At 42.1% G+C, this 24,497-nt stretch overlaps 3 protein-coding genes across 3 annotated transcripts; 2 read left to right on the top strand and 1 right to left on the bottom strand.

Moving 5' to 3' along the window:
* Window positions 1-264: 264 nt before the first annotated feature.
* Window positions 265-7,922, top strand: LOC119653124 (testis-specific zinc finger protein topi). The gene is made up of 5 exons (XM_038057650.1): window positions 265-1,029; window positions 5,736-6,379; window positions 6,437-6,762; window positions 6,871-7,112; window positions 7,289-7,922. Exons 1-5 carry the CDS (start codon window positions 540-542, stop codon window positions 7,789-7,791), a joined length of 2,205 nt encoding a protein of 734 aa, XP_037913578.1. The 5' UTR covers window positions 265-539; the 3' UTR covers window positions 7,792-7,922.
* On the bottom strand, window positions 7,839-16,800 carry LOC119653125 (spindle and kinetochore-associated protein 1-like). The gene is made up of 5 exons (XM_038057652.1): window positions 16,557-16,800; window positions 16,104-16,485; window positions 8,398-8,528; window positions 8,164-8,336; window positions 7,839-8,100 (listed from the first exon to the last, which is right to left on the bottom strand). The coding sequence occupies exons 2-5, from the start codon at window positions 16,482-16,484 to the stop codon at window positions 7,931-7,933; spliced, it is 855 nt and encodes a 284-aa protein (XP_037913580.1). The 5' UTR covers window position 16,485; window positions 16,557-16,800; the 3' UTR covers window positions 7,839-7,930.
* Window positions 16,801-16,971: 171 nt separating this feature from the next.
* Window positions 16,972-17,876, top strand: LOC119652899 (40S ribosomal protein S29). Its single transcript, XM_038057272.1, has 3 exons — window positions 16,972-17,129; window positions 17,547-17,646; window positions 17,709-17,876. Exons 1-3 carry the CDS (start codon window positions 17,068-17,070, stop codon window positions 17,715-17,717), a joined length of 171 nt encoding a protein of 56 aa, XP_037913200.1. The 5' UTR covers window positions 16,972-17,067; the 3' UTR covers window positions 17,718-17,876.
* Window positions 17,877-24,497: the final 6,621 nt, after the last annotated feature.

Raw genomic sequence — 24,497 nt, 5'->3', positions numbered from 1 at the left:
AAAAACTGAGAATATCGTACTCGTATTATATAATGTTGAGTATATGATGATTAAAATGCTACCAATGAGGCACCAAATAATATCAGAGAAAGTCAATATGGATGTATATGCACAAATGTTGAAAATTAGTCAAAATATTATACTATTATATTTTTGAAACAGTTCCTATTTAACGTAAATTCAAAGTCAAAGTCCTAGTTTAAATATGATAGAGAACAGCTGAATTCAATCAAATCCTTTTTGTCACTTTAAAATCAAATCAAAGCACCCGATGAAAAACTGTCTTATGAATTCCGTCATCCTATCTGAAACAATTGAAATCCATCTTCCATTTGTGGGCGAGAAAAGTTTCAGTCGGCTGCTTAGAGCGATTTTTTCTACGTCTCCCTGGAATCTTTTAAAACTTTTAAAAATATTCTGCAAGGAACAAAACGCGTAGCCTTCTGATCAATTTTTTAAAATCTTTTTGCATAGTTAATAAACTTGATAAACAGTTCCATTGGTGATTTACGAGTATTATTTAATCCTTTTGCTAACTTATGAATTTTTCTGACGATTATGTCGAATCTGAGTCTTGGCTCACAGAAAGAATTTTTTCGCAACTGAAAGAATACAATCCACACGAAAAGGATAATAATGCGGAGATACCTTCGACGTCTTCAAATCACCCAATAGTCTCAGAGAGTCATGATAGAAACTCTGTGGAAATTTCAAATGGGCAGCAGCCGTTTGGAGACGGTTTAACTGAAAATAAAGTGTTAATAAATGATGTTGTGCCATCGGAAAGTTTTCAAAATGAAAGCATGATGGGTCTGCAACACAATGGAAATGTGGCGGAAAATAGTTCCTACATTACGCCAATCGCAACAGATTTGACTAACCAGGAAATCTCACGAATGGCATGGGAAGCGCTGGCAAATTTGAATGAAGGGTCGAAAGATGCACTACTTGTACTTGATGCTGAGCATACGCAACGTTATTTGGAATTGATGAAAGCCTGCGGAGCGATGCCATATGAATATTATCCGGGTAAGTTAGAAATTTTTGTCATTCTGGGGAGATTTCGGTGAATGTATGGTTGAAATGAGTTAATAAGCTTTTCTTGATCTATTAGAACTATTTCTTGATTATCTCTTCGGCTATTATTGAGCTAGAACGCAATGGAGTAGACTATTTGTTAATACGGACGTAAGGAACGAACTGCAGACTAAATATGGAACTCAAATGATGACAATATCAAGCATTTATTTTCATAGCAATTCATTTTCTATCTTGAAAACGGTTACCATAGAAGGAACTTCATTCTTCCTTTGTCTGGTTCACAAGCGGAGTCGGCTCGTTGTGCTCGGTTTAGCCATTTGGTTCTATCAAATGCCTGATCACGATGCAATTGCGCGTTGTTTCGGCCTTTTGATCGCTTACCATCGACTTCGATGCTCAGGCCAACCTTGGCAAGTCAATTCTTGTTGACGTGAGACGTTCGGTGATACGTCGATCACAAAGAATACCAGTTGTTGGACGTCTGAAACAATTTCATAATACGGTGTACCCCTTGGCTGATAGTATTGACCCAAGATATTTAAATCGCTCAGTTCTGGGCAGGTCAAATATGACCTTAGAGAATTTCATTTAAAAATCTTAATTTATATCTGTAATACCGAAGCTTATCAGTGAAGCATCTAAGTGGCTTATAAGTTTTCAGTCTCCATCCTATTTTTATCCGAAATTCATTCATAACGTTGCAATCAAACTTTCAATCGTTTATTTTTGCAATAATTTGCTCTCAAACGCAGGTAAAAACTCATTACATTAATTTTGATTTTATTGGGAAGTGCATATTTTCTGTGAAACCAAAAGGCGTTCATTAATATGTTTATATTCGTGTCCTATGTTTCATTTGGAAATAAGCAGAGGCGCTGCGGGTACTCAAGCACTAAGATGAATACACAAATTCGATCTATTAAATTTCGCACCATTCCCTTCAACGAAGTTCCTTACACCTCATAAATTATCGTTATTTTTGCGCGATTTTATTTTTACTTTAATTTTAATTCACCCATGAGAAGTTGTAAAGTGATAAGACGCGGTAGCAAGGCTATAGAAAATCCGGGCGCGGAGTGAAAATTATACGTGTCTTTTCAGAAAATTTGCAGGCACGCCTATTATGCCCCTTTTAAAGTTTTATTGAAACTGTGGGAACTGTGAACTCCCACAGTAATATAAGTTTTAATATGAAACTGCATCGTGGAAAATTTGGTGGGAATCCTACTATCATTAACAAAGTTATAGTAGGTCAAAATTTGCCTCTTTCGTGTCATAATATAACAACTTAAAAGATAAAATGTCAGTATCATTTGGAATTGAATATCGGGTATATTCAAAGTATATACACTATGAATTATATATAAATGAAGCATGTGAAATAGGGGGTGTAAATTTTTTCTCCCAGAATATGGTCGTGTGGGGTATCAAATGAAAGGGCACATTTAGTACTCTTCAAACTGATACTGGGTGAAACGTAGGGAAGTGAGGGCTCACAATGTGTGCTCTAAAAATGTAACAGGCTTCGTTTTCAGAACCTATCCAACCGAAAAATCTGAAAAAAATCACAATGGTGCATCCATACGAAATCCAGGCCTCAAAATAAATCCCACTCCAACATCTGTTTAAATAAAGTTAATAATGGCGTATTACCATATTTTAAAAATTTACTCGGAAACCCCTCTTAAGTTCATCCTGGAAGTACAAAATTTGGCACGATTATAAGTAATAACATAATCCAAAGTTTGGCAACTATTATTAACAAAGTTATAGAAGGTCCAAATTTTGCATTGAATGTATCATGTCATCAACATATAAAGTACTCATATGAACGGCGAAGTTGGAATTTGGAAATACATATGCATATCAAAAATATTTTGAATTGGAGGTATATGTGAATGGAAAAACGTAAATAGGAAATTTCTCATACAAGATAAACACAACCCTTTATACCTGAAGCATCCAGCTTTCGGTATTCCGACTTTTTTATAAATGCCTTCAGCTTATTAGTTTGGGAAATTAAGGAGTTCGTTGCTCTAATGTACGACTCCTTTGCTTATGCTCATGAGTTCCTATTAGTAAGGTCATTATTTACATATGGTAGTCCATGCCACCTCTATCCTGCCTGCAAAGAGCGGAAGCGTTTTTCCAAGCTGCCACTTATATGTTTTTGCAGCTGATGTGGAATTTTAACTGGAACCAGTCAATATGTGTTTACTTAAATATGCTTCTTGGAAATGAGAGACACTCTCTCCGCAAACTGCCCATTGCAACATAACAGGGAATCTGAAGTTATCTAAGAAAAAACTGCTAATCTAATCCAAATATAATTTCCTACAAAAACAATACTTGGAAATTTTCTTTAATTGCTGGAGAATCTCAAGGGAGTAAAAATTGCAACTTTCCAGTTGTAGTTTAAACACTGGGATTCTTGCTGCAAGATAAACTAAAAAGGTTGTGATAGTACTTTGAACTAACATCATCATCATCATCAACGGCGCAACAACCGGTATCCGGTCTAGGCCTGCCTTAATAAGGAACTCCATCCCGGTTTTGCACCGAGGTCCACCAATTCGATATCCCTAAAAGCTGTCTGGAGCCCCACGCTACGCCATCGCTCCATCTTAGGCAGGGTCTGCCTCATCATCTCTTTCTACTATAATTATATTAATTTCGTCGGAATACCGAATTCTCCCATGGCCGTGTACAGTTTTACTCTGGCTATGCTATCACAGGCGACTTTAAAGTCGATGAATAGATGGTGCAACTGGTATCCATATTCCAACAGTTTTTCCATCACTTGCCACAGAGAGAAAATCTTATCTGTTGCTGATTTGCCTGGAGTGAAGCCTCTTTGATATGGGCGAATGATATTCTAGGCGTATGGGGCTATCCGGCGAAGCAAGATAGCGGAGAACATCTTATAGATGGTACTCAGCAACGTGATACCTCTATAATTGCTGCACTGTGTGATATCTTCTTTTTTATGTATGAGACAGATAATGCATCGTTGCCAACCGTCAGGCATTGATTCGCTACCTCATACCTTGAGCACAAGTCGATGAATCACTTAGTGTAACTGGTCGCCTCCATATTTAAACAATTCGGCTGTAATTCCATCGGCTCCTGGCGACTTATGATTTTTAAGCCGATGAATTGCACGGACTGTGTCTTCTATACATGGTGGTGGCAATATTTGTCCGTCATCTTCAGTTGGCGGGACCTCCAACTCGCCGATGTTCTGGTTGTTCAGAAGTTCATCAAAGTACTCAACCCATCGCTTGAAAATGCCCATTCTGTCGGAAATCAGATTTCCTTCTTTGTCTCGGCAGGATGAACATCGCGGTGTATAAGGCTTCATCCTGCTGACTTGATGGTAAAACTTCCTCGCCTGGCATGGTTGCTGCCTGTACTTTTCGAATTTACGGATTTGTTGATTCTCCCAGGCTTCTTTTTTCCGTCCGTGAAGTCGCTTCTCCGCTCGACGGAGTTCGTGATAAGTCTCTGCACGTGCCCGCGGTCTTTGAGAATGCAACATTACTCGGTATGCGGCATTCTTCCGTTCCGTTGTTAGCTTACGTTCATCGTCAAACCAGCCATTCCGACTCCTTTTGCGACTGGGGTCAAGTATGTTTGTGGCCGTATCAATGATAATGTTCTTCAGGTGTTTGTGAAGATTATTTGTTGATGCTTCATCTTCAGGTCCTCTGTTGACTGTGGTTATTGCGGCATTGATTTCCCTCTTATAGGTGTGGCGGAGGGCTGTGTTGTGGATGGCTTCAGTGTTAACTCTCACCTGATTATCAGAGGGGATTCTGGGTGGTATTGTTATTCGAGCTCGGAGCATCATGCCAACGAGATAGTAATCCGAGTCTATGTTGGCCCCCCTATATGTTCTGACATTCATACAGCCCTTAAAGATCGCGTTGAAAACAGAAAAAAATATGAAAAGCTTCCGCCCACCATCCTAGCACACGTAGGTACCTCTGTTCGCAGAGGGGCTTGCATCAGTTTGCATTAATCTGAAGAAAAAAATTATACTTGAAAAGAGGTGTATTACTCGTTAGAGAATGTGATTGCCGTTTCTATATGTACTGGCTATATGAAGAACATGCGCAGAAGACGAAAGAGTTCTTTTTGAAGAACTTTCACTTAACAGAAAGGAAATGACTAGCTCATGCAGATCGAGAAATTGAGAAATGTATCTGCCATATCTGCAGACTTAAAAAAATATTACACTGCATTTAAGAAATTTTAAAATAAATTATTGTAACGTTCTTGCTTTACCTAGACTTGTATCACTGGATTGCGTAGCATTAGACAAAAACCTATTCTAAACTTTAATATAAGCTTTTATTTTACACTAAATTATACAACCATACTCCGGCCGTTTTTTACCCCGCGGAACATTCCAAAGGCGTGTAAACACTTTACTAGAAAACTACTTTGCGCTTTTGATAAGACCTCCTTACTGGCATTAGAGTCTTCTCTTATGCCAGTCGAAGCAGCTTTGAATGAGTACCTGAGTCGAATCAGGGTAATAATCTCGGGCCAGCGCAATGCTGACCACATGCGACTGTGTTATTCGCAAGACCAGGCTATCCGCACTGCTGGACTAAGCTGCCAAATTAGGATATTTTTTTATATAAAATTTGCAACTTTCTTCGACTTTTTTTAAGTATATTCTGTTTTAGTTTCAGATGATGTTGTGGTCGTAAATGAATCCTCCACCAACGAACCAGGCCAAACTTCGACCGATGGTCAACCTAGCGCCATCCAATGCACCAACTGTGATAAAATATTCGAAGAAGCCGAATTTGTTTCGCATGTTTGTGAATATGATGAAAATAAAACACTTATCAAGGATGAGGAAGAAGTCAAATGTGCAACAACCGAAGAAACTGTTGAACCTCCATGCATTCGCCAGCTTCGTGAAAACAACGCTCGTATTCGTAAATTTCTCAAAGACGAGCTCAAAATTGATTTAGGGGGACCTACCAAGAAACAAGATGGGCCGCATGAATGCACGATGTGTGAAAGAAAATTCGTCCACGCCTCTGGATTGGTTAGACATATGGAAAAGCATGCATTGGATTTGATTCCAGTCACCACGAATAGCAACCAATCTGGTAGTGGTTTGAGAGTTGTCAGTAAATGTTTAATTTGTGGTCGAATATTGTTCTCGACCATGGAGGGACTCAAACATATCGCAGATGCGCACGAGAAGCTAAGTGAAAACCATGAAGACGAGAATATGTCAGAAGAGGAGGAAGGAATTGGAGACATTCAGCCAGAAAATATTTCGAGTGCCGGGAATTGTATAGTAGCCGCGAAGGATGTTCGTTGACGATATCTCTTTATATTACGTCTTTAGTATCTCTCATTAATTTTTTAGGCCAATTCTGACAACGAGCGACGAGTCACTGCATACCTCAAAGTCGTTATTTTGAATTCAATACTGCAATGCGAATTCTGTGATTTTTCATTTTCTGAAGTGTCGGACCTTTTGCTGCATGAGTCCTCGCACGATCCCCTACGCGGATTCGAATGCTCGTCATGTGGAATAAGCGTTCCAACTTCCAAAGAAATTTTCCTACACTGGCAGGCTGAGTGTCCATACGTAAAAGATGAAAGCAGAAAAAATATCAACTTACAAAAGTATTTTGTTTGCAATGTATGCGAAAATAAATTCAGTTCGCATGAACAATTATATGATCATCGGTAAGTAATGCTTTGGCTTAGCGTCTTGAAATTTACAAGACTAACTTTCGTTACATATGTTAGGAATGTCCTTTGGAACCATTAATAATATAATGTACCACCTTCCAGATATTCGTCGTATCACCTCTTCCCGCGTCTGAGTAAAACGTTAAGCATTATGCAAGTAGGTTGTGAATATTGTGGTATATTTCACGAAAGTGCCAAGTCGATAATGAAACATCATGAGGAAAAACATATAAAGAAAATAAAAAAAGAGAGCACAACAAAATACCGGCAGTATTTGTGTGATGTGTGCGGGAAGTCGTACACGCAGTCAAGTCATTTGTGGCAACATTTGCGGTTCCATAGAGGTAAACTTAGGCCGACCTTTCACTGCTGCGAAATTTCGTAATTGTAAAAAAATAATTACCTAGTTTAGAAGGGAGCCGGTTCCCATTGATCCGTTTCATTCCTTAGTTTCCTTAGTATGAGTTACTTTTTGTCTACTTTAATCATTTTTAATATTCACTCTCTTTTCTTGTTGCAGGTGTTAAACCATTTGCCTGTAAAGAGCCAGGTTGTAATCGGCGATTCACTATCCGTCCGGATCTTAACGACCATATTCGTAAATGTCACACCGGCGAACGACCTTATCATTGCCTTGTATGTGGCAAGAGATTCCTTACAGGTTCGGTTTTCTATCAACATCGATTGATACACCGTGGTGAGCGACGCTACGGTTGCGAAGAATGCGGTAAGCGCTTTTATCGGGCAGATGCATTGAAGAATCACCAAAGGATCCATACTGGCGAGAAGCCGTATGGGTGTATGTACTGCAGCAAAAGTTTCAGACAACGAGGTGACCGTGACAAGCACATCAGAGCTCGTCATGCAAATCTTGATGCGAATGCTCGGAGCATCGCTGCGAATTCGAAAGATGGAATGCCGAATCCCGGAGGTGTGGTTTATGTGGGCAACGTGGCCTTCCCAACGAGTATGTTCAAACCGATGATGCGTGATATAGACGAGAGTATTTATTGTGGCAAATAGAGCGGAACTCTGCAGTGTTTATGCTGAATAATGCACTAAAGAATCTCTGAAACTCTTAAAAGTATATTTAAACAAAAGTAGTGTTGTATATATTTGAGTAGTTGAATAAATATTGCTATCCTCTCTACAGCCTTTTGATCTACATTTGGGCTTCATTATTAGCTATCCAAATATAACAAACGACCGACGCCTTTCTTTGTTCTTGTAAAATACACAGTTGCCGCAACATGGCGATCCGTGTGCACATCTTTTTGTCGACAACTTTTTCTATCTTTCGCGAAATATCCCCTTGTGTTACAAATTTTTCTCCTACAGGGGAATATATTAGTGATTAGATCCTGAATAATGGTTCCGAATGAAAAACGGGTTTACCTGGAAAGTATGAGACTTGTTCACGATATAGTTTCCAAAGTTCCCGATCACGTGGATTTGTTATACATTCTCGTTTGCGATGCAGCAGTTGGTACTTCTCCGTAAAGCAAGGAACAATCACATCCTCTAGGAAGGCTTTCAGTTGATCACAAGTTTCCCGACCACGTAGGTACCTAGGTGATGTGGAAATATTGCAAGTAATGATGTATGTCAGATAAGATTTGCGTTATAGACTTAGGTATATTGTTGAACTGTTCGAGGGTAATTGTCGCCTCGAAATCGAGAAAGTATAACGCCACTGGACGAATTTTTGCGATGTATGGAGACTGTTGGTATTGTGAGAGATATAGCCGCGGCGTTTCAACCTGAAAGTATGAAAGGAATAATTTTGGCATACTCAATAAAATTTTGAAATATAAATAATTTCCTATTTCTATTTACGCATTTTAACAATAAAAACTTGAGAAGCTGGCAATGCTGAAGTTAGTTTTTCTTCGTTCAATTATAACTTGAATGTGAACCAAAAACGTTGCGATAAAAGAACACTTCCATTACTCGTCGCAAAATGTTCATAAAATGTATATAATGTCCTTTTTGCTATAGGAATGACTTGCTGTAGGAAAAGTATCTCCTATCTATCGAACACGGATTCAATGCGTGAACTATCTTATACCTTAACAATGCTCCTTCGTCGATAAAAGTAAAGCTGTATAGACTATACTTTATGGGAGTCAGCTTGAATGTGAAATTACGACCCTAAAATTTCGATCAAAAAAAAGGAACACTACAATAGTATTGTATTATGCGGTACCTTAGGTTTCGGATGAGCTAACAATGTGTACGGTCAGGCTGGGAGTAAGCTCATCCAACAGACGAGGATCTGTTTGCCTGTTGGTCATATGTTACGGGCAAGCGGATTTTCCGGGGGGATGAGCCGAAGCAACAGTCTGGGGATCGTCGCAAGGTGGAATAACATACGCCGAGGACTGGGTTGCCAATAGAGAGCTTTGTCTTTAGTATGCGAATTAATACCTAGGGTACCTTCAGTTTCAAATAAAATTATCCTCACCCTGGCCGGGCTAGCCAGAGTGAACATTCTTCATCGACTACTTGTAGGACCAAGCCATGGGCAAAAAACAAACGATATTAAAAGAGGTGGTGATGTCAGGCACATCATGAGCTGCTTCGCATCCAGCCAGGAGACAGTAGTCGTCGAGAGCAGTACAGGCGATGCCAGCCGTAGCACCGCTGGCTAAGCTGAAACCAGCCACAGAGACCCCCAGAGCGAGGCGGCAGACGGACTAGTGGTTTCCAGCTTAGAATCGAGTACCAACCATAGTACTCTTAATCCGAAACCGCCAACGTCGGAGGCCCCCTCAAAAGCAAGAATGTCGGTCATCGGAAACCGGCTAAGGCAACAGCAGTTGACGAGCAGGATGAAAAGAACTTCGTTAAATACCAGACGATTGTTGAAGAATATAACAGCAAATGCCTGGGAGACGAGCAGAGGGCGAATCCAACCGCTTTTAAACGCAATCGATCTTAAAAGGAGTTCAAATAAAAACACAAGCGGATCAGAGTGTGCAAGGGCTCGGACTCTAAGCAACCCCTGCAGAGAGGTAAGCAACCGACGAGCCACGAACTGTGAAACCCTTCAGCTACGTGGCTAGGAATCATTTATGTGTGGCGCTGGCAGATGGCGATTCCACTAGCGGTAAACTAGCGTCGGAGATGTGGACCAATGTTAAGGTCAGATTATCGGAGATGGTCACCGAGCATCTCCTGGACGACAAAGGCAAATACATGGGATTCATCCCGTGCTTCTATTCCTCTCAGGTAGTTCGTAGGTTTCACGTTATAGCATGCGAGGGCCAATTCTCCAGGAACATTCTCCATTCGTGCGTCGTTAAGATCAGCGACCCCTTGGAGCGCGTAAAGCTCAAAGTGATCTCTTACAACGAGATCCCCAGGGGACCAGTCGCTCGCATCTGGTTGCTGAAAATCCGCATGGATAAGCTCGTCCAATCCCCGCGCCTTCAAAACCCCAGAATCCTTATGGACGGTAGTTATCAAGGAGGAGGAGCTCTAGGCGAACAGCCAACCTTTTCTGATCCGTGGAGGCACTGGAAAAGGCAGACTACGAAGTGCGGTTTGTAGTCAGAAACGCAAAGGTGAAAGTGTTCCCCTCCGCAAAATCGGACGATGACCTGAATTCAGTCGGCACTGCTGTTGAAGGAAATGAGGATCGACGGTCCGACCAGGACTGACAAACCAAGCAGACCATGGTGAAGCGCCTCGGCATTGGTGACACATACCCCATAAGGTCGAATGGATTTCAACCCAAACCGTACGAGCAATCAGAGCGACCACTTCGAGAACAGCAGTAGATTTAGGAGTTGTCCCATGGATATGCGTAACAAGACGCGGACAACGGCCTCAAAGGGATCACCATCTGATGGTTGCTTGCATGTTACGTCCACCACTTCTCGCAGGGTTGAGGAGTTGCGACTCCTCAGGTTCAACTTCGACCGCGTGTACGATCCAGCTGTCGTTCGACAGTGGGAGAGCTATTTGGCTGATCGGACGGTAGATATACTGAGTAACCCGCCTGAGAATATCGATGAGCACTGGGCTCTTTTCTTGCGTGCTACACAGGTCGTCGGTCACGTCCTGAAGGGGCATCAGAAGATCTGGCTGACTGTAGATCGATGGGCGGAAATGGTTAAAGGTTATATTTACCACTACGAGTGTGGCGGACGTGACGTACTCGAACCTCGATACCGAGCGAGATCCCGAGAAGTTCAGCGTAGTATCTGCCATGACAAGAGAGATTTGCTATTGCGTTGGTCAAGGAAACAGAAGATGCCGCAGAATGCAATGATTTCAGAAGTGTATATCGTATCACAAAAGAGCGTGCATGTGGTTGCAAATTTATCGATGGTCCTGTGAAGGATGTTAAAGGTCGAATTCTCATCCACGATGGCGAGCAACGAGAGGGGGAAAGAACACTTCACCACGGATCTTAACTGTATCACATCCGGTGAGGTTCGTCCTTTTGTGGATGATATGATCGGCGCAGTAACGTACGGATACGGACTGTTCCTCTATGCAGAAAAGAAATTATTATATTATACCGTTAATACACTCAAATGGAGTAAAGCAGCTGGGCTTAATGGTCTCCCCGCAGGGTTATTTGTCGCTGCAGTTGAAGTTACTGAAAATTTGCTACTTCCACTCGCATAGAAATCATGGAAATCCGAGGCCTTTCCCTGAGAATGGAAAGTCATTGTGAATGATCGTTAAGATTCCAAAGAAGAGCATCCGATTTCAGTGTGACAATTGAAGAGGTATCTGCGTGCTCTTTGCGTTGTGAAAAGAATAGCTAAAATAATTCTGTAGCGCATCAAAGAACACCTCGGAAACTTTTGATGGACAGGCTGGTTTCCTCTCCGGATCCTTCTGCATTGACCACATCAACACCCGAGGGATCATTCTGGAACAATGCCAGAATTTAGACCTTCGCTGCATCTGCTTTTCATCGATTTCGAGAAAGCTTTCGGTAGCGTGAACAGGGAGTGTATTTGGTGGACGCAGGAGGGGCATTCCGGAAGAACTAATAGCTCTCAATTGTCGAATTCAATTCGTATGCATAGCGATGCAGGACACTTTGTTCATCTGCATTACCTTACTCACCCTCTTTTGTACTGTGGAAATTTCGCCTACGTTGTTTATGGAGAGTTCGAGAACCTTGGACGTTTGTTGAACTCAATTTGTAAATTAGGTCATGTAATTCTATTATTTTTATGATGAGTAAGATAGTGCACGATACAATGAATGCATGAATTATTGAAAGCAGCAAAACAGTACATCAGAATATTATTTGAACCTACACAGCATTTATTAATAATTGCGTGTTGTTGTTACGCACATCCAGAAGATGACTCCTAAATCTGCTGTTTATCGCAAAGGGTAGTAGCTTTGAGAAAGCCTTTCGGTGAAGAGTGAAACGCGCATGACCGGTACACGTCGGGACACTCTGTGAGTCCTCGGAGCCGTCGACAGCTCTCTGCCGACGTCGATGGGGTGATGTGAGCCGAGTTTTGTCAAGGTGGTAATTATGGCGTGTATCAGCAGCCAGCCCCTTTGGGACCCTGGTCGGGTATTTTGCATTGAACCGGTGCTAGTAGACCGCGTTGCGCCGAGCTTGCGCTGATCCATCCGTGAGATCCGGGATCAGCTAACCATAAGTCAGGCCTCAGGGAACTGGAGTTGGGGTTTTGTCCCCGAAAGTACATCCGTTCCTAACTATTGCAGTCCGCTTCCTTCCCTAATATTTGCTGGTGAAATTTGAGTAGAAAAGAATACAACAAATATACAAATCGACGAAATATCAGGGAAGGAGTAAGAGCTGACTACGTTTGGACTCAACACGAAGATGCGTTGCTCACAGCGACCAGCGAAAGAGGCAGCAAGAACTGAACACTCGATGTGACACCGAAGCCTTACAAAAGGACGCGCCTGACGATGCAGAGACGACAATTTCAATACAAAGGACGAAAGCAAAGAACTCGTCACGATGCCAGAGAACCGTCTGTCCAAAGAGGTTACAAACCGAAAACCAATAACAGGAAAGACGAGGAAACGAAGGACTAGACCGTCACCAAACGAAGTCTTGCAATGAAAGCGGAAATTGCGTTCTCTGCAAGGATCGTGGCGCTTCTAGGGAAAGTGTTGCACACACGGACGAACTAGAAAGAGTTAGGATGTGACTAGCATGACTCGCATCCTACCAATTGACATGCATCAGAGTGCAATCGCCCACGAGTTGCTGGTGCAGTTCGCTGCGGAGGATCTACTGCTAATCAGCGAGCAATACCGGAACAGGGACCCTGCTTCATGGCATTTCGACTTATCAGGTACCGCTGCCATCTGGGTTCGAGACGGTGTTCGACTTCGTGTTCTTACCGAATGCGTACGGAATGATTTTGTCTAGGTTGGGTGTTTAAGGATAAGGTGATGAGAACTGGGCTTGTAGTTTTAAACACCAAATCCCTGCTAACGTTCTGGCGCACAGGTTGCGAAAGAAGCATCCCTGACACAACTTTTGCCTCGGGATCTCTGGCACCGTCTGTGGACGGGTGGTGATTTCTAGAAGACTTCTCGGCAAGTGATCATCAGTACATCGCGTTCGAAGTGATTGACGCCATCCAATGCGCCCCCATCGTAAGGGTGTACAACGAGAAATTCGTCGAAACTCTTGGAACAGCTGCACTGGAGGACGTTTCAGGGGTGGCAGCGTTGCAGCTGACACCTTCGTAAATTCCACGCCCGGAGGGGCCCCAACCATGACAACCTGACGGACGGCAGAATTTGCCGACTTACGGAAGGAGTGTCACAAGTACCGTGGTTTGGCACAAAGTTTACACGCCCGCGAGGAGGCATCCGCCATAAAGGCTGAGTATAGATTAGCAAAAAAGAGACTCCGCAGTACGACAAATAAAAGCAAAGCTCGCGGTTGGCAGAACCTAGTCAACGAGGCAAATGGGGGCGCGTTGGGACTTGGCTATAAACTACTCACCCGGAAAATCGGGGCTTCGCGGAAACCCTGTATACCAAGTACCGACCAGATGGGCCGCATTGTACGGGCATTATTTCCCAGATATTCTGTATAGCGCGGAAAGCTGCGACGACTGAAGTTTGCAAACTAGTGTTCTGCTAACGGCCAGAACGCTGTTCAGAGCGTTCACCCCTTGCCTGAAGGGTCGGGAGATTCGCGCTAATAAGCAAAGGAAAAGAAGACCCTAACTTCCCGTCTGCATACCGATCGCTGTCTGTGATTTGCACGGCCGGGAAAGCGCTCATCAGAAGACTCGCTGAAGCGATCCGCACTGTCGGCGACTTATCCCCAAGGCAATTCAGAGCAGGGAGATCCACGGTGGATGTTGTTATGGAGGTCGTGGATGTATTCGTCGAGCCGAGGCACACAATCGTCTATCTTGACGGATAGAGCTTCTCATAACGCTTGATGTCAGAAATGCCTATAATTCCGTAAGATAGACAGATATGCTAGGCACATTAGAAAACTCATTCTACGAACTACCTCTTGCGAATATCTGATAATCTGAAAGATCACTCCCTGCTCTATGAGTCGCTAAATCACCAGAGGAGGATGGAGATCACGTCGGAAGTAGCACCGGAATCCATCATAGGGTCGGATCTCTGGAACGCTACTTACAATAATCTGCTAAGACTCGACATGCCAGAAGAGTCGCGCCTGGTTGGTTATGCAGACGACGCTGCGGCACTTGCTGTCGGCCGCACTGTTAAACAGGCGCAAAGCAGACTTGGTATATTGATGCGATGAGTAAGCGGATGGGTGTGGCTGTTCATGGTTTCAGCCTTGCGCTGGAAAAAAAACCGAAGTAGTCATCTTGACCAAAAAAAATCATCTTGACCAGAAAAAGAATCGTCGGGATTCTTTTTCTGGTCAAGATGACTTCTTTTGGTCCGTCCCGTTGGTGCGTCCCATATCAATCGACGAGTTGACTATAGAGTCAAAACCAGTGGTTAAATACCTTGGATTAATGCTTGACTCGAAACTAACCTTCTTCGAGCAAATCAAAGCAGCAGCGGATAGGGCTGCAGCTATAGTCTCGGCCTTGAGTCGGCTAATGGCGAATTTTGGGGACCCTATATCTACCAGGAGATGTCTTCTTATACAACGATTGCACCGCAGTCCGTACTGTTCTAGTATGGGTTAATGCGAGTAGTCTTCTTACCGCACTGTCTCAAAACCCGCCATGATGGTAATCGCGGGAGTGATTCCTTTTTCCCTCCTTGCTAAGGAACGTAAAGCTATTTATAGTCGCATGGGCGAAAATTCAAGAGGTGGTTGTCGGAGATAAACGTCAACGTACACTTAGTTGCCACTCTCTTGGGAATAAGAGCCAAGAAACAGATGGACTGCGGGGCTCATCGACAATTTAGATCCGTGGCTGAACCAAACGCATGGTGGGCACGATCTCAATGAAGTGTTGGATGACGCCGTTGGATAGGTCAAAACAATGAGTCAAGCGGTTCCAGGCTAGTTCTCTGATGACAGGGAGGTGTTTAGTTGGTAGTTCCGACGGCGTACTGTGACGGAAGTCCAACACTCCGGGCGTAAACGCATTTACCTGACCTACTCCCCAAAAAATAGGAGGGCTTAGAGTGGAAATCAGCCTGATTCCTATCCATCAAGCTTCCGAGGTATTCTTGGATGTTTTTAGCTAATATCTTTGCAAAAGCAGGAGGGTTTCAAATACTCTCCCCTTTTCCCGTCTGGTTATCGCACTCAAGCCAGATGGGCACCTGATGTTGACAATCAGCCACTTTTTCCACACATAGGAAGGATTTTCTGATTCCCATCTTTGCAGGTGTTGCTGCATAGGGAGGCCATCTAATCTGGCGGTTTTACTCCATTTGAGTACGTTAACGGCAAAGATAATTTCGATTTTGTTTGAAGGAGCAGTCCGTATCCGCATGTTACGTTAGCTTGCCATATCATCCACAAGATGGGAACCTCCTTCGGATTTCATACGATTCAGAGTCGTGGTAAAGTACTGCTTCAACGTTTCTAGCTTCTCATCATTGTAGATGGGAACTTATCGTTAACGTCCCTCACAGAGCGATCAGAATGCAGGATACGGTAGCGAAGTCGGTGCTATTTGTGGTAGTTTCTACTACTTTCGTTACGTCCACTAACTCACCTCTATGTATCCACAGAAATTCAAGTCTTATAATATCTTTTTGAGACGTGGCTCATCTCACAACATCATCTGCGCCATTGGAAAAGGCACTTTTGTTGGCGTGTTTTATCACTTGTGCACATCTTACTTTTACGTTATTCAAAAGGAAGGGGTCTAGGTTTTATAAGCGAATCTGTTTCCTTTCAAGCTCACCTGATTATTCTTTTGCTTCACACTCAGGAGTGGTGATCGCTCCTTGAGTTCACGCGTAGAATGTGATTTCTTTTGGATCTCACCGAGAAGAAATAACATAGCCATCTGTTGCCTTCTCATAGTTTCCAATAACTCTGCATATTCCTTCACTACAGTCGTCTCGAAAGACTTCAGAACTGCATTACATTCGAAGAGTAACTGTTGGGCATTCGGCAGCCTATTTTCCAGTTCAATAATGTCCGGACCGACCTCCTTCCTACGCAGATACAGTGATACGAAATCCTTAAGTAATTCGATCTTTTTTAGTATATTCGCAACTACTTGATGTAGTGTTTCATCTTTGTGCTCAAAATTACTGGCTTTTTCGTCGATTGAAGTCATCCTGGGCAGGATTCGTGCAAAATAGGAAGTATTCAGTTGATTTTGATGCAATTTTTAAGTTCATTATTTTACCTCTCTTTAACTCCCAAACAATCGATTCTTCATATATGTGAATTATGTCAACTTATGGTAAAATAAACTTTTTGAATCACTTTTCTGATCACTGCAATTATTTATTTATTTGGCAGAAACGGTTGAAACGGTTTGTTTAAATCAAAGTTGTCAAATTCCATCTTGAATATCATATTAGAATTTAAAATTCAATGTTGGATGTTGTCACAAACAGATGGCGTACACTTAGGTAAATCTGCAATTTTCATGAAAAAATGAGTTATTTTAAGATAAATATTAGATATTAGAAAAAGAATTAATTATAAAACGTCTTGCTTATATTATCATCACCCAGGCGAATCCATAACAAACTCTTATGAATTTTAAATTTTCTTCCTTTGAATTCTACGTTCACTTACCTCACTATCCTCCATTTTGTCTGTCAATCAGGCAGCCCGAAACTCCGGCAAACGACATAGGCGCCCTCGGCCATATTGTTGTTCTTTTTGTTCTATAAAGTCGTAGAGTCAAGATGGGTTTCGCAAATCTTTGGTATTCGCACCCTCGTAAATACGGACAAGGTTCCCGCTGCTGGTAAATTTCATCTTCCAACTATTACTTCTATCAATTGTTAGTTTAATTACAACAGCTTTTAGTGGATTAGTGCTCGGTTTTGAGGATATTCTGGTTTAAAGTTTTTTGGTTTCCTGACCACGTGGGGCTTTGCGGCCATCCCGCCAAGAATTCCTCAAAATTGGTCGAATTTAGATTGTAAAGTTTGTCCGAACTTGTGCCCCTTGTTGAGTACGGGAAGCGTGTACCATTTTACGTTTTCTATAATAGAAGGTGGCTAGATAAAAACGTTTTCTATCACTCCACGGAATTGCTGCGTGAATAATTCATACGCTTTGATTCCACTAAAAGGAAACGACAATTGACTCATTTGATTGCACGTTTCAATTCCTTCACACTTATTTAGTAAGTCTAATTATCTCTCCTGATTTATTACAGTCGCTCGTGCTCGAACCGACACGGTCTCATCCGCAAATATGGGTTGAACATCTGCCGGCAGTGCTTCCGGGAGTACGCAAATGACATTGGCTTCAAGAAGGTGAGTTCTTCGATATTCCCCGTTTCCAGAGCAGTATTTGACCCCCTCATTCTCCTTTGCAGCTCGATTAGACGTGGCAGACGGAGGAGGAGCTTGGCCGGGCCGCGTATGAATAAGTTCGAAGCCATTCCGTGGAGTTGCACTTTTATGCAAACAGCCCCAACTGTGTAAACGTTTCAGTTTGCTTATTCAGAAATGGCTCGGTGGAATAAATTTTAATTTATTGCCAAGTAAAGTGTATTATTTGAATGGAGCGGCTGGGTTCGCTTGGGGTGTAAACAATGTTTTGTTTGCTGATTGTGTGGGCTGGGTGATAAGCATTCACGCCGCGGGGGTATTCAGATTTGGTGCCCCACACTATGCAGGGATTCAAATAGATCCTAAAGTGGACAACAAAACATTTTCTGCCTATCGAAGCAAGAACGCCATAAGTTGATGCAACTTGAAGGCATAAAATGCGAAGGGTTATCCTTGTTAACACGTCACGTGTTCTCATAGAAGACGCTTGATTTGGTTCACATTTTAGGGTTAGGGATCGGTAAAACTATGGAGTCACGATCAGCTAATGTACCTGTAGATTCACTTCATTCTGTAATTACTTCCTATAGAGAGCCTTCAGGCCGGTTGTAACTTTCGGACGCGAGGGTCTTTGAAGACGCGCGAATTCTGTACATGTGGCTTCCATTTTACCTCTAAATAAACAGGACGTCAACCAACGCTTGCTTTCAGGACTTCTCAACAAGTTTGTGTTCAGCCAATAATAAAGGCCTCCTCATGTTTGGCATTTGCCGCAGACTGCAAACCTTTGGTGGACCAAACAGTAATTTGCACGTTTGCGTTAGTGAATTAAGCCGCAACATCACCTACATCCCTAGTACACTAGATTATTCGAAATAATTGGGACCGAAACTAGTTCGGATAATCGAAATGTGGGGTTTTTTGGGACAAGATCAAACAAAAACAATTCTTTTTACATAAAAGTAGTATATTAAAATTTGACAAACATACGTTGAAATATAAACACCTGAAAAGAGTCGAATGCTTTTATTTTCCGAGTCGTCACAATCTCGGCAGATGCCTGATTTTACCTGATACTAGCACTGAGTGCCAAATATTTAGGCTGGAACGATCCTACCTACTTAAAGGTAATGGGCTTTGGTGGTGGCAGGTTAGTGAAGAAATCCGTCGAGAATTCCCCGCAACATCAAGCACGTATGCAGTATGGTATACATATTTCTGCATGGTTTCAATCAGACTGTGTGAGAGACCTAGGATATGGCTGTGGTTGACAGTATTATGTGAACTACAACCACCCGCTCGAGATGCCAAATTTCTTTGATTTCTCGAGCCAGTGGCTGATAGTTCACCTTCTTCACGTATTTCCGTTCAATATTGCTATTATGGGGGAGAGCAACATCAATAATATACGCGGAGCGACCCGTCTTGTCAACTAACAGCACGTCAGACTTTTGCTGTATGTGACGATCAATTAGAACTTGCCGGTCCCAATACTTATATCGGTAAACCGGACATGTTCCCAGGATCAGTCCATCCTTGTATGCAGGGTTTTGGTGGACCACCTTACGCAGCTATTACAATGCAGCCAGAAATGAAACGTCGAACCACACATTCCGTACTGGTCGTTCTCCACACATCATCAACGGCGCAACAACCGGTATCCGGTCTAGGCCTGCCTTAATAAGGAACTCCAGGCATACCGGTTTTGCGCCGAGCTCCACGAATTCGATATCCCTAAAAGCTGTCTGGCGTTCTCACCTACGCCACCGTTCAATCTCAGGTAGGGTCTGCCTCGTCTTCTTTTTCTACCATAGATATTGCCCTTATAGATTTTCCGGGTTGGATCATCCTCATCCATAGGGATTAAGTGACCCGCCCACCTTAACCTATTGAGCCGGATTTTATCCACAACCTGACATGGTATCGCTCATAGATTTCGTCGTTACGTAGGCTACGTAATCGTCCATCCTCATGTAGGGGGCCAAAAATTGTTCGGAGGATTCTTCTCTCGAACGCCGCTAAGAGTTCGCAATTTTTCTTGCTAACAATCCTAGTGTCCGATTTTATTTTTAATTTTTCGGGCTTTCCAAGGGGTATGCCTACCGACATGGTCGGTCTATGGTACTTATAAAGGAATGGATAACTTAACGACACTTCAGTAGAGCATCATTCAAGAGAGAGGTGGGACTCATACATAAACGTAGCCCTACCATGAAGTGAAGGAAGTAAAAATGTCGAAAAGACAGACCTCTCATGCACCCTGAGATACCAGTCATGATCCAACAGGCACACCATGCATGTGTACCACCAAAAATGGGTAATAATGTGGAAAAACTGCTAGAAGAAAGACGGGTGGTCAAATCTCTATTAACCATGATACAATGGAGTGAGGTTGTGACCAACAGTTAAGTTGTATGGATGAATGAACACTCTCAAGGGTGTATATATATATATGAAAATATATATAAAGGAAAGTAAACCAATCCAAGACATCTTGATCATCTTTCACCCTACATGGGCGAGTCTGATAAAGGTACCGATGAAAAACATCAGTATATCATGTACTCGTATTGTGGTGAAAAGTTCTTTCACCTTGGGGTAAATAACAGAGCATAATAATGAAGAATTCAACTCTAGGTATGAAAAAATTGGAGGCAGAATATCTATGTTTGATATCTTCCTTACTCCATCCGGTCAAATCATGACTTCCACTCCTCTGTCAAGAGTGTCCAAAAACAGAGGGAGATCCTAAGATCTCATATTCATAACAGACAACTCAAAACCCGCAGGAATATCAAAAATGAGCTACCACCTCACTCTCAAATGAAAAAGGAAAAGAGAGAGGTTGATGGTAATTTAATTTAATTTAATTTTAAAGATGGCTTCGGGATACCTCGGGCTTTCCAAGGGGTATGCCTACCGACATGTTCGGTCTATGGTACTTATAAGTACAGTTAGATACTAGACAGCTACCACACTCCCCCTTGCCCCTCAAAGGGGGATATCAGTGCGAGTACGCACGATTTCAAGTTGTTTTGCCCTTGAGCATGAGCAAGATGTAACGAAAATCCGACCAGCTGTGTTTGACATACCGCCCGAACTTGCCAATGTATAAGTGAGATCGGCAAGTTTTTGCTTATGTATCAGTGAATATGTGAAACAACTTTTTGCTATATGGGTGAGCACGGCAGTAGTACCAAAATAGCAAAAGCTGACCGATCTCTCTCTTATCAATACGATTTGGCGAAGATTATGCCTTTTCCTTGTTTAGCGCCTCTGATGTGTACAGATAAGCTTCTGCGGCACATTCGCAAGTCGGGTCATTTTAGTGTGGGTACTGCCTATAGTAGATCTACTGTGCTTATAAGGGAATGGAAAAATATAACGACACTCCAGTAGAGCATCATTCAAAAGAGAGGTGGGGCTCATACATAAATGTAGCCCTGCCATGAAGTGAGAGAAGTAAAATGTCGAAAGACAGACTTCTCATTCACCCTGAGATACCAGTCATGATCCAACAGGCACACCATGCATGTGCACCACCAAAAATGGGTAATAATACGGAAAACTGCTAGAAAAAGACAAGTGGTCAAATCTCTATTAACCATGCTAAAATGGAGTGAGGTTGTGACCAACAGTTAAGCTGTATGGATAAGTGAATAGAGCGGAGAGTAAACCAATCCAATAAATGTTGATCAACTTTCACCCTATATGGGTGATTATGATAAAAGTACCGATGAAACATCAGTATATCATGCACTCGTATTTGCGGTGAAAAGTTCTTCCACCCTCCGCATGATCTCAGGAATCAGAAGACCAATGTTCCTGGCTACAAACTCAAAGACATGGTTCTTCTGAGGATTACCGTGTAGGTAAAGATCCTAGCTCAAATGTAATGAAAAACAAACACCTAAATCCCACCTAGTCTATGTTACAGACGGACAACCCCATACAACTAAATGGCTGGTATAAAAAGGTAAAGATAAAAGAACACAAAGACGATCCATGCTGTGGGTTCTGCATAAATGGGGAAGTAACTGCCAAAGGAGACACTCAATGAAAAATTCAATGTAGTAACGTCAAAAATTATATAAGAATGTCTACGATTAAATAATTTCTTGAATATTGGAAGTAAGTAAAACCCTCAAAACTGCACAAAGTATTAGAGGTGTATTAGAAAGGTTAGTGTTTATCCATTCTGATGGATATAAGAACTAATCTAAACTAATATACTAACTGCTCATGCGCTACACAACGGTGAGTGTGTATATGGAAAAAATTGGACAATACTAAGTTAGTTAAATTTAGCTGGAAGGCCCACTCAAAGTAGTGGCTAGATTGAGCACCCAATTTGAAAACTAATGAATGGGACGCCTATATACGTATTTCGATCCTATCCCACTAGGATCTCATCAGTAGGCTTGAATATATATAGTAAGTGAAATCATAAATAAAGATAGAAAACTAATTTATTCTGTAAAAAGGAGAATGAAGAGAAAGAACTAGTAAGTACACGATGAGATAGAATATAGACGATGAAAAAGTGAGGAGAACTATAAAGTTGTGCAAGTACCTTAGAAAAAATACAGCTAATCCTCATTTAGTGGCTAATGACAAGGAGAAATTACACAAGACAATTAAAACTGACTAAAAATGAAAATAAACAACAACATAAGAAGAATACCTCAAAGAAGTCCTTCGAAAACTTAAAAAGAGTTGAAGGAAAATCAATGAAGATCCACAAACGTCATCTGAAGAAATTTTGAAAAATATTAAGAGTTCGGGAACCCGACTGCTTTCAGAAGGGCTGCCTTACACTGTCTGTAAGGCCCACGACTCTAGGTATAAAAGGGAGGAGGAGTAGACACCCCAGTAGGACATCAGCCTCTCTACATCTGATGACTTCATGACTACGATCTTCCTGTTGTGAGCGGAAGGCAACGTTAAAACTCAGAGAACTGAGCCTGCATTGAGGATCCAACTCACAACCCGCAGAAATCTTCATCATGATTCCCAGCTAATTCTCAATATGAAGAGACATAAGATTTCCGTTGAGGCAAAACTTGAAAAACAGGCATATGGCTAACATGACCGGGATCTATCATGCTACAATGATGAAGGTCATTGCCACGAAGAAAGTTAATAAGGGGGAAGTTGTACTCTCGGTATTATATTGGAGTACCCCGGGGGGGAGCAAGTCCCAACTAATAGCCCAACAAGATGCTCTCATTGACTATATAGATCAATCATCATAAACTGTGTCCAAGTAAAATAATGTAATTTCCCGATGCCTCCGACTTGGAGCCAGACAGATAACCCCACAAGACCATGAGAAAAAGAAAAAGGGCGAACTATGCCAATAAATAGGAATAGTATAACTACTTTGGACACAAGTGATACGATTACGATGAGAAGCAGGATGATGGGAAAATCATCAACAAACCAGCCCCGACGTTAACTACAAAGAAGAATCGCAATATCAATACCACGCATAGAGAGTGATGATTAGCCATCAGCTCAAACATTGCAAGGAGAGTAATGGTGGTAGAGGCTACTCTCTCTTGTTGAAATCCGTGTGGGATAAAAAGAGTTTTACAATCTACGTTTAACTGTTTGTGGTGGTTTCACCATCAACTTCTTCTTTCTTCCTTTCCTTTAATTGATAATTAGCTGGGGATCACAATGGACATTCCTACGGGTCATGACTAGTTCACATTGAATACAAGATCTTTATGATCTTCTCCTTATTCGGAACACTCATGGCAGGGGAGTTGAAATTATGAATTCACCGGATGTATGGGGGATGATATTTTTTCAAGATTATATTAGAGTTGTGAGTCGTATAGATAGAGTAGGCAGTCCTTCTGAAAGCAGTTGGACTCCCGATTCATAAAATGCGAAGGGTTATCCTTGTTAATACCCCACGTGTCCTTATAGTGGACGCTTGATTTGGTTTACATTTTGGGGTTAGGGATCGGTAAAACTTCAGGGAGTCACATTCGGTTATGTATGTAGGTTCCGTGAACAGTCGGACGGGCTTATATATATTACTATTCACTTCAGTCTGTAATTACTTCCTATAGAGAGCCTTTAGGCCGGTCTTAACTTTCCGAACATAAGGGTCTTTGGAGATACGGGAATTATGTATATATGGCTTCCATTTTACCTTTAAATGGGAACAGAACGTCCACCAACGCATATCGCCATCGTTTACTGTCTACTCTTCTTCTCGTCTTCCCTTCAGGACTTCTCAAGAAGTTTGTGCTCAGCTAATAATAAAAACTTATTTGGCCGACTCAATATGTTTGGCATTTGCCGTAGACTCCAAACGTTTGCCGGACCAGACAGTAATCCACATGATTGTAAGTGCGTTAGTGAATTAAACGGCAATATCGCTAGTACAGTAGAACCTCGATTATCCGAACTAATTGGGGTCAAGACTAGCTCGGATAACCAAAATGTGGGTTTTTCGGGACAAGATCAAACAAAAACAATTCTTTTTACATAAAAGTAGTATATTAAAATTTGACAAACATACGTTGAAATATAAACACCTGAAAAGAGTCGAATGTTTTTATTTTCCAAGTCGTCACAATCTCGGCAGATATCGGATTTTACCTAATACTAGCACTGAGTGCCAAATATTTAGGCTGGGACGATCCTACCTACTTAAAGATAATGGGCTCTGGTGGTGGTAGGTTAGTGAGGGAATCCGTCGAGAACTCCCCGCAACATCGAGCACGTATGCAGAATGGTATACTTCTGCATGGTTTGAATCAGACTGTGTGAGACACCTAGGACATGGCTGTGGTTGACAGTATTATGGGAACTGC

The sequence above is a fragment of the Hermetia illucens genome, chromosome 3, assembly GCF_905115235.1.
Source record: "Hermetia illucens chromosome 3, iHerIll2.2.curated.20191125, whole genome shotgun sequence".
NCBI classification, from domain to species: domain Eukaryota; kingdom Metazoa; phylum Arthropoda; class Insecta; order Diptera; family Stratiomyidae; genus Hermetia; species Hermetia illucens.
This window is presented reverse-complemented; position numbering and strand designations above follow the sequence as displayed.